A 9,644-nucleotide genomic window follows, 5' to 3' on the forward strand; every position below is an offset into this window, starting at 1 on the left:
TCAATGTGGATGCAAGATTTATGAGGCTTTCTGACAAAGGAGTTAGTGCTAAGGCTGAAAGCTCCACTGTTGCTACAGTTACTTGTACAGTTCAAACTGTAGCCTACGTTTAAATCCCTATATATCAACTACAAGATAATGCAATATACCATATGCTACACATTAAAAGGTTTAATATGTATTTGCATACAACCCACAAACTGAACCAGTTGTTCAGCACACACTAATCTGTGATTTTAAGGGTGATAGTGAGGAAAACTTGACACCACATTTGCACTACATCCTACTTTTTATAGGATAAGGAAAAAAGGTGGGGTTTTTTTTCATTTCCCTATACCTCTGTCTCTCTTGCTTAGGTTAAAAAAATCCAACACATTTCCTACTGCTGCCTCTGTCTCTTCTCCCACTGGCCTGAGTCTGTCAGTTCTGTAATTAACATAATAATAAATGCTGCTATTTCTTTTTTAGTCCAGGTATTTGGGAGGTAGCCAGACTCATGCTTCTGCAGGAATAATGCTTCATATAACTTGGCAAGAACAGACCTTTGTGGATATCTCTGCAGTTTATATAGAGATAACTTCATTCACATAATGGCTGATTAATTAGACCTGAGGCAGTGCAGATGAGTTGAAAAGTAAGGAGAGGAGAAACCCACACCTTCCAGTGTAGAGCCACACCGAGAACCATACTTTCTCCCAAACTTCACTGCTGCTAATCCAGTCTTTGGGATGTTCAAAATGTTTCTATTATTCCTAATCAAATGTGAAACAATTCCAATGTAACACAGCAGTAAAGGCGAGAACTAGAATACAGTGATAACATTAATTTGACGTAAAATACATAAGCACTATTTATAATATGGCATTTGACCTTGAACAAACACTAACACATAGTTAATTCAACCCCCCAAATTCTGCTTTTTTATGTGAAAATTCAAAGGGGAGGAGGTTAGGTGTTAGGTTATACATGCTTAGTTATCACTGCACCCCCTGCAAAGCCTGTGCTTGTCATTTAGTGAAATGCACTCTGCACCTAATATAGCATAAAAAAACTCCAGGCACAAGCTTTATTACCCCAGGAATAAATAACTGGAAAAAACAGGATTGGACTGCATGTTTTACATTTTCCATATGACGAAAAGTACTCAGGCCAAGAGAGTGCACTAGAAGTGAACACTGACACTTCTTAAAAGCTAGAGGAAAACTGAAAGGGATAAAAAAGAGAGAGAGAATAAGACGAGATAACAGAAAAAAAAGAAACTGGATATGCTACAATAATAAAATAGAAAGAAAGGCACCTTAAGTGAAAAGCATATGAAATAAGGAAAATGAAAATCATATGAAGATGAAATGAAACTGGAAAGAAAAAGTAATCCCTTTTTAGAGACCTTTGAGCTCAATTCCAGACAATATAGGACATCAGTGTTCCTTTCCTTCTAAGTCTGATCAAATTCTTCCATGAGAACCACAGGACACACATCACAGATGCTGGGCAGCCAAGCGAAAGTGAAGCTTTTGGATTGATTCACAAATGGGAGGTTACAGTGGCTCTGCCAGGATCCCAGAATACCCTGATAATTAGGATGTGGTTGATTGGGGTCCCTGAGACCAAAATGACCCAGTGCTTCTGGCCTCACCAGAATCTGCTTGTTACTTTTGTTAAGACACATCTCCTCATGCAGCAAGGATCTGGGTTAGACAGCAGTCCCTGGGCTGCAGCTCTGCTGCTGGTTATATGACACAGCCACTGCAGAGGCCAGGCAACCTGAATTGCTCTGGAGTCACCCATGACTCAAGAACCGCAGACGGTACCACTGCTACCGTCATAACCCTGATGCAGTGCACTTACAATCTGCCATGCAGGTTGGAGTGGACTCTTCCCTTCAACATTGATAGACGCTAGGTCTGGCTCTATGTAAAATCCAACAAAATTATACAATTTCCAGTTTCCATTTCAATACGTAAGGAATGGTATATCAGGCTTACTAAAAATATCAAGTCTACAGTATGTGTCTGAAGCAGTCATTTAATTAAACTCTAGACCAGTAGAAGCTAGAACAATAGAAAATAAGAGTAGAAAAGCAAGACACAAAAATCTCTTTTAAACAGAAATAAATGACAGTTAATATATCTGTTAGAAGCACAGTCACATTGAAGTGGAAATAGAGGGCAGGTGAGAAAGGAGACGGTCTGAAAATCCTTCAAAGAAACTAAAAAAAAAATCAGCATTTCAAGCCTGTGGTCTCATATGCACCCCACTGAAATCAGCAGATGTATACATGAATATATAGCAATAACTAACAGCAAATAGAATTACATGCTGTGTGAAGAAGCACATTAAGTGTCTCAAGTGATTAACCTGAATTACCTGTTAATTCCTTCCAACTTCACAAAATAGCTGGACCTATTAAGATCAAAGGAGATAAACCAGCCACATGACCCCTGTGATCTCCCGCCCTCTCTGGTTCCAGGCACAAATCCTGCAGCAGATGGATTTGGCACAATGCTCCTCTGTGCAACTTGTACTCATCCCTCTAGGAACAAGTGAAGCCCCGGGGACTTAATCCAAGGCCATCTCACTTTCCGTTAAAGGACAACTCACAGAACCCCGTGCCAGATCCTGAGTAGTATCCTGTAACCGTGGTGGTATTCTATAACCATTAATTCATTAGTTGTAACTGGGTGCTGGCACAAAACAAGAATTTGCCACACAGATCTGAATTTTTTGTATGATTTCTATTAGATACTATTTCATTTTCAGTTGCTTTTCCTCCTGAAACATTGTTCTCTCAAAGTTTTTATTTAGCACTTTTACCTATGCCTTTCCTGCTATTTTTCGGCTAGCAAGGGGTCTATCTTGCATTTACGTCATTACAATACTCATAATTCTCATCAGCAAAAGGCCTGGAATAAAATATGGCTTCTTCAAGTCCTGTCAATGAAGCTCCCATTTTTAGTTTGGTTCCAGTCAGTAGTGCTATATGTGGCACCAAAGTGGCACTGTATCTTTGATTCTGATGCTTCTCAGATTTCCCTTTTTTTCACACAGAAAAGAATTAAAAATACCCCCACTTTATCTGTCAACATCTAAAGTTTGACCCTGACATACACAGTAAAGGCATGCAAGAAAGACTGGTCCCAAGACTTATAAACCCACTCAGAATATTTTCAGGCGAGAATTTTAAGCAGAAACATACAGATTTTTAAAAAGTTAACTGAAGACAAACCATTTCTGGAACTTTATTTACATAATTAACTGTATATAAATACAGATTAATCAAGATGGTTTGGCAGATTTCAGTTTATCCAAGTTAAGTAACCATGGCTTACTTCAAATGCTAACCATAATTTATTTAAATATGATTTAAAATGCTAAGCAGAGGTTTATAATTCAGTTCAGTTAACTGAAGCACTCACTTCGTTTCACCACCAAACTCTGACTATTTAAACTGACAAGGCTATTCTGGTTGCTATTTTGTGAGACAGGCAGAGAGAACTTGCTGCAAGCACTTGGTGATCTTTAACCGCCACATTAACACTTCAAACTGCAGTTATCAGGGTGATGGGGCCAAAACCACCCCAAGAGCATGGACTGGAGAATTATAATTAGCTCCTGAGAATAAATTCACTCTCTTAATTTCATAGGAAAAAAATCCATTCCCTGTGGTCAGTCCCTTCAAAGTATTTTTCATGGTTTATCTTTGTTGCAGTTAAGTAGCCTGAGAAGTTTAACATATTATAAAAAAGATGTGTCTGAGCCAGTATGCTATATTTTATTGGCTATACAATCCCATAGCCCAATCCCACAGATTCTTTTCCTTCCCTTACTTTAGTCCCTATATCTATAACTTCATTCCCATCACCTCCCTATCTCTTGCCTTCTTTAGCCTTGTTTCTGCAGCTGATTTGTAAACCCTTAACACTTTCACGAATGCGATGGGCCACTATCCCTATACAGAGCCACAGGGATTTTCCTGTACTGATCAGGCTGTAATCTTTTGGGAGCAGGAGCCAGAGTTATTTTGGCTGTAAAATGTCTAACATGTTTCGGTTGCTAGGTAAACAATAAACTGTATACACGATGCCTGGGTGAGCCATTCAGAATACAAGTATAGTTATCTGGTTAGTCGTTTCTTCACCCGATCACACGGTAATGACTGTGCCACTTAGGAGATAAGACTTTCACTGTCTCGCTGCTCAAGTGAAACCAAGAGAAGAATTTGACCTTTATGTTTCGTATTGACCTCTTAAACCGTTAACACTGCATGTGGACACATGGGCAAGCTCGCTATGTAAGTGCAACACCTAGCACAGGTGCTTTCTCATAACCCACTCCTAAACATTAAGTAAAGCAAGCACGAAGCAATGCAAATATTGCAAATTTGCAAATATTTTTCCTAACACTACTGTAGACACCAGGACTGTACCTAAACTCCTGGACAATGACACAGAGCCTAACAAGCCAAGGAAACGTTATCTGTGTACGAGACGCGCGCTCTCACGAGGGGCGGCGAGTGGAAACAAGGGCCATAGCAAATGCTGCCTTCCCTTCCCCCCGGGGGAGCGTCAGGAAAGAGCAGCCTCCCGGGCCGGGCAGGAGCCGGGCCGCGGGGCAGAGCCGGCCGGCCTGACCGCACGGCCTTGCACTCGCTACGCGTGACGGTATTGCCCACCGAAACTCCCCCCGTCCGCCCCTCGCCTCCCCACGGCGCTCGCCCTGCCCGGCCGGGCCGCGGCCTCGGCGGCTTCTCCTCCACGACAGGAGGGCAGCCCCGCCGCCGCCCCCTCCGCTGCCCCCAGCAGCCCAGGCCGTGCCGCCCCGCGGCGGGGCTCCCCGCGCCGGGCTCCCCGCCCCCGCCGAGCCGAGCCGAGCCGAGCGGCGCGGAGCGGAGGTGCCGTGGGCGGACGGCGCTGCCCACGGCCGCGCTGGCAGGGCGCCGAGCTGCGCGCGTCACGGCGGGGAGGGCCGGGCTGGCGGAGCCATAAATAGGGGCGAGGAGCGGGTTGGCGGCAGCACTCGCTGAGGGAGCTCCCGCGGCGGCACGGGCGATTAACGGCGGGGAATCCCTCACTGCTTCTCTCCCTCCTTCCGCGGAGCGCCCCGAGGTAAGCGCTGCTCCACGGCGCGGCACGGCACGGCGGGGCTCTCCCGGGCTGTGGCGGCTAGGGCTGGGGCGCTCCAGGGGCGGCGGGGCTTGACAGCTCTTCTCTCCCCTCCGGCCGCAGCCCGGCACCCTCATGACTCTGAACCGCGGCGACAAGCTGAGCTACCTGGACAAGCGGCGCGGCAGCATGCCCTTCTCCGCGCACCAGCACCTGCACCGGCGCAGCATGCCGGTGGACGAGCGGGACCTGCGGGCCGGCCTGCCGCAGGGCGAGCTCTCCGGCATGGTGCGATGCACCTCGTACAGCCCCGGCGAGGCGCACCGGGAGAGCTGGGCCTCCGACTCCTCCGACTCCGTCATCTCCTCGGGCAGCGACTCCGACAGCAGCCTCTACAAGGTGATCCTGCTGGGCGAGCACGGCGTCGGCAAGACCAGCCTGGCCCGCATCTTCGGCGGCGTGGAGGACTGCGCGGACGCGGAAGAGGCCGGTGAGGGCGCGGAGCGGCGCGGGGCACCCACGGCAGCAGCCCCGCGGAGTCCCGCTCCCGGGGACCCGCGGCGTTACCAGCCGGAGCGCCTGCGGCCGCACCTCCCCGGGCACCCCCTACGGCCACCCCCTCGCAGGCCGCCGTCAGGGATGGAGGAGAGTAACTTCTTTTTATCATTTTTTTTTTTCCCGTAGGAAATACATACGACAGATCAATTATAGTTGACGGAGAAGAAGCATCTCTCGTGGTGTTTGATATATGGCAGCAGGTACTTACAGATTTAAGATGTTTTTTCTGTATGGTTTGGTCAGTGGTTTACTTTTAAACAAAGTAGAAATGGAACAACTACGTCTGCCTATTGATTCGATAAGCTCAGTGACATTAAAAAAGTGACGTTAAAAAATTACAATTTATACTGCCTTTGTTCTCTCCTGCAATTAATTTCTTGCAGCTAGGCAGGCAATTTAAAAACCTGAGTAGAGCTGGAGTGTGAATCCCTTAATGCTTTGAATAAGCAGCATCTTACATGAGCAGCCCAGGGAATTACTGTAAAATCAGAGATTCACGATCTGATCAGGGCAGACCTGATATTATTTCTGGAAGCGAGAATTTTGTTTTGTAATATATTTTAAATAACAAAATCTTTAAAAAATTATTGTGAGGTTGGCTTACTTTTACTGACTCTATTATAAAGCTGAGAAAAATATCTTTAATGTGCTTACAATAATTAAATCATTGATCAGACAGTGTTGAATAGATTTTTCAGCGCAATAAATCTATTTCTTGTTTTTTGTTCTAGGATGACAGCCAATGGCTTCAGAACCACTGTATGAAAATGGGAGATGCCTATATTATTGTGTATTCAGTGACAGACAAAGTTAGTTTTGAAAAGGCCTCTGAGCTAAGAATCCAGCTAAGAAGAGCAAGGCAAACAGAAGACATTCCTATTATTCTCGTGGGCAATAAAAGCGACCTGGTCAGGTCCCGGGAAGTCTCAGTTGATGGTAAGAGACACCATTTATACAGTAATGTCTAAATTAGTAGGCAAAGGCTATGGAGGATCATGGCCAAAAGAAATGCTCTGGTTTTGATGTAGAAAGATGTCCAATTCAAGGCACACCGGAGAAATCAAGCCAACTGGTTCATGCTGAGGGACTTGGTACCACAGAAAACAGTGGAGATGGTGGTGGGGGAAGATTTGTGGCAGCGCAGAGCAATGCTCTGAACTGCAGTACAACAGAAAAAATATGTGAGAGCTGCAGCTTTAGCATACTGTTTTGTGTATGATTCATTTTTGGTCAGTATTAACTGAAAGGGTTTAATTGTAGGTTATGTGTGCAGCAGCACTTGCTAGTCTCAAGATATGATAGCTTGAGCTATGCTTTTTAAGGGTCAGGAGTGCCATCTCATAGAACCCAGGCAGCCTTTGAAAAGGGTGATCCCGTACAGCCTGTACAATCCTCTTTCTTCTGGAAGTGATTCCATCCCGGTGGGACCAGGCTCACACAACTTAAAGTCTTTTTGTATATGTTTTCCAGTTGTGATCAGTGAGAATTTTCCCAGCTAGCATTTCGGTAACTAGAGCACAGTAACCACTGTCAACACCACAGTATTAATTTCACTTATTTAAACATTTGGTGCTTTTGTTTTTTGTTTTTCACTGGGAAGAACACTCTGAAACATCGGTGCCTTGGTGATGATGAACCATCTCTTGCTGTCTGGTCTTGCCATGTTCCCTGTGTTAAATGCCTGCACAGGGAATTGGCTGGAGTTCATCAGGAGATTATCACTTTTTTCAGGCTGGTGACAGTGCATGGCTGACCTGTCCTAGCTGTGACATCAGTACTTTGCTCAGGTTTACAACTTTGACGTTATTTACCACAAGTTGAACGTGGAAATTTGCACTGCAACAATGTTGCAGAGTTACATGCTGACATCTGGAACACTGAGCATCTTGCATTTTGAATGCAGTCCTAGTCAAATCCAATAGTGTACAACTTAAGGACCTCTAGTGATCTGTTCAATGACTTGACCTTGTGGACTGTATCAGCTTCATTTGTAGCTAGTGTGGAAAACTCTCACTTGTTACAGCAAGGCAGAGGTACATAATTGCTCAACAACTTCCCGAAGAAATAAAAACCATTTCTTTCTGTACCTCACACTGTTTCCTATCAAACAGCAAGCATGCATCCAAATGCCTCTCCTATATCAGCTTTAGCTCTTAAACAATACTGGGATGGTCTGCCCTTAGAGGACTATTGGTGACCATTGGTCAAATGAGATTTCTGACCATACCACAACAAACCCAAGAAGAGTAAGGGGACAAAACCATGAGAGCAAATTTGGACTTTCCTACCATGTAGTAAAGCTCTTTCATGGCATTAAAGGCACTTTCCTTACTTAAAGTCAATTTTATTTTGGTTTTGTGCCAGTATATATGAAGAGAAAATGTCAGTCTCCACTCATCTCCCTTTTTCTCTTTCCATCCAGAGGGACGGGCCTGTGCCGTTGTGTTTGACTGCAAATTCATTGAGACCTCAGCTGCTCTTCATCATAATGTCAAGGACCTGTTTGAAGGTATTGTTCGACAAATTAGACTTCGCAAAGACAGTAAAGAAGATAATGCTAGGAGAATGGCCAACACAAAAAGAAGAGAAAGCATAGGCAAAAAGGCAAAGCGATTCCTTGGGAGAATTGTGGCAAAGAACAATAAGAAGATGGCTTTCAAAGCAAAATCAAAGTCTTGCCATGACTTATCTGTGCTTTAGAAGCTTTCGGCAAGGCCAGATGTTGCACGTGGGTGATGAACAAGCATTTGACTGTTACGAGAAGTGCATAGATGATCCTCATGGTGATAACAAGAATGACTTATCAGTTGAGACTCTCGCTAATGCCTTAAGCTGCACAAGCAAGTCTGGAAGTTACACTACAATGTCTGCTTCATTGATAAGTGGTTTAAGTTTCAATGTGTGCAAGTAAATGAACTAACTTTAAATAAGTGGCTTGACACGCCCACATTTTCACTGTGTACATATGTTATATATCCTCTTGTCCTGTGGATACCAGAGATGCAAAGATAAGAAAGGATGATAATAAGTATCACCATAGACTTGTCTCGTTTGCAGAGCAAATCTTGAACTTGTACGCAGGCTCGTACACTCTTTTTAGTATAAAGCAAGCAATGATAAATCTTTTTAAACTTAAATGTGGGGAGGGGGGAGCAGAACCACATTAGAATGGGAGAAAACAAATTATATATATATATATATATAGTTAAATACAGAACAGGTATCATTTTATGAAATTAATTTGCACTTCCATTAACTGTTATTCAATTAATTTGTTACTTGTTTACATGCAGATTTTATAATAAAGTATTATTTCCTGTTACAATAAACTGTGCTTTTCTCATAGTATGGATAAAGAATGAGAGCGCAATATTTTTGTACTGACCTTTTTTCACTGTACAAAACGTTATACACAGACTATGTGGATTTACATGTGATAAAGTTCTGGAACAAGATGAATCAGGAATGTCCTGTGTCCTTCTCTTTAATAGACAGTTTCTTTAAGAAGTAAAAGAACTGTTTTTATGAACACTCTACTACAACAGCCCATATTGGGAAGGGGTGCCTTGACCCTTCATATTATTGTTTGTCTTCAACCTCGTTCTCGTCAGCTCTGGCAGGAACACGCCTCTATATAATGCCTTTAGTTTGAAGCCTGCAATATTCTACTTTTTAAGTCCTCTGCTGGCTTGAAGGTCGTGTGTTACAGCCAATAAGCAAATGTGGGGGGGTTGGTTTTCATTTTCTTTATTATTTATTTTCTTTATTATTTTCTTTTTTTTTTTGGGGGGGGGGGGGCGTTGTTTTTTTTCTTTTCTGGGAGCAGTATAGTTTTCTCATCTACTCACAAGCCTGTAGATACTTTCCAGTGGTTTCAAGAAGTTCAAAGCAGGCTGGCAAGGCTGTTTGAAAGAACTGTAGGCTTCACTTGTAGTGTATGGTGGCCTTCAGTGCTGTTAAAGTTTTCATGTTCATTTTACTGTG

The 9,644-nt window shown here is 43.7% G+C and overlaps 1 protein-coding gene across 1 annotated transcript; it reads left to right on the plus strand.

Annotated features, from left to right (window-relative positions):
• The first annotated feature begins 5,024 nt into the window (after positions 1-5,024).
• On the plus strand, positions 5,025-9,119 carry RRAD (RRAD, Ras related glycolysis inhibitor and calcium channel regulator). Its single transcript, XM_068411336.1, has 5 exons — positions 5,025-5,105; positions 5,226-5,592; positions 5,787-5,860; positions 6,392-6,596; positions 8,083-9,119. The coding sequence occupies exons 2-5, from the start codon at positions 5,238-5,240 to the stop codon at positions 8,358-8,360; spliced, it is 912 nt and encodes a 303-aa protein (XP_068267437.1). The 5' UTR covers positions 5,025-5,105; positions 5,226-5,237; the 3' UTR covers positions 8,361-9,119.
• The last annotated feature ends 525 nt before the right edge of the window (positions 9,120-9,644 follow it).

The sequence above is a fragment of the Nyctibius grandis genome, chromosome 12 (assembly GCF_013368605.1).
Source record: "Nyctibius grandis isolate bNycGra1 chromosome 12, bNycGra1.pri, whole genome shotgun sequence".
NCBI lineage: Eukaryota > Metazoa > Chordata > Aves > Nyctibiiformes > Nyctibiidae > Nyctibius > Nyctibius grandis.

Coding starts and splice junctions, on each gene's coding strand:
- RRAD (XM_068411336.1), top strand. CDS start 5,238: ATGACTCTGAACCGCGGCGACAAGCTGAGCTACCTGGACAAGCGGCGC. Junction 5,593..5,786: donor CGCGGACGCGGAAGAGGCCG/GTGAGGGCGCGG, acceptor TTTTTCCCGTAG/GAAATACATACGACAGATCA. Junction 6,597..8,082: donor CCGGGAAGTCTCAGTTGATG/GTAAGAGACACC, acceptor CTTTCCATCCAG/AGGGACGGGCCTGTGCCGTT.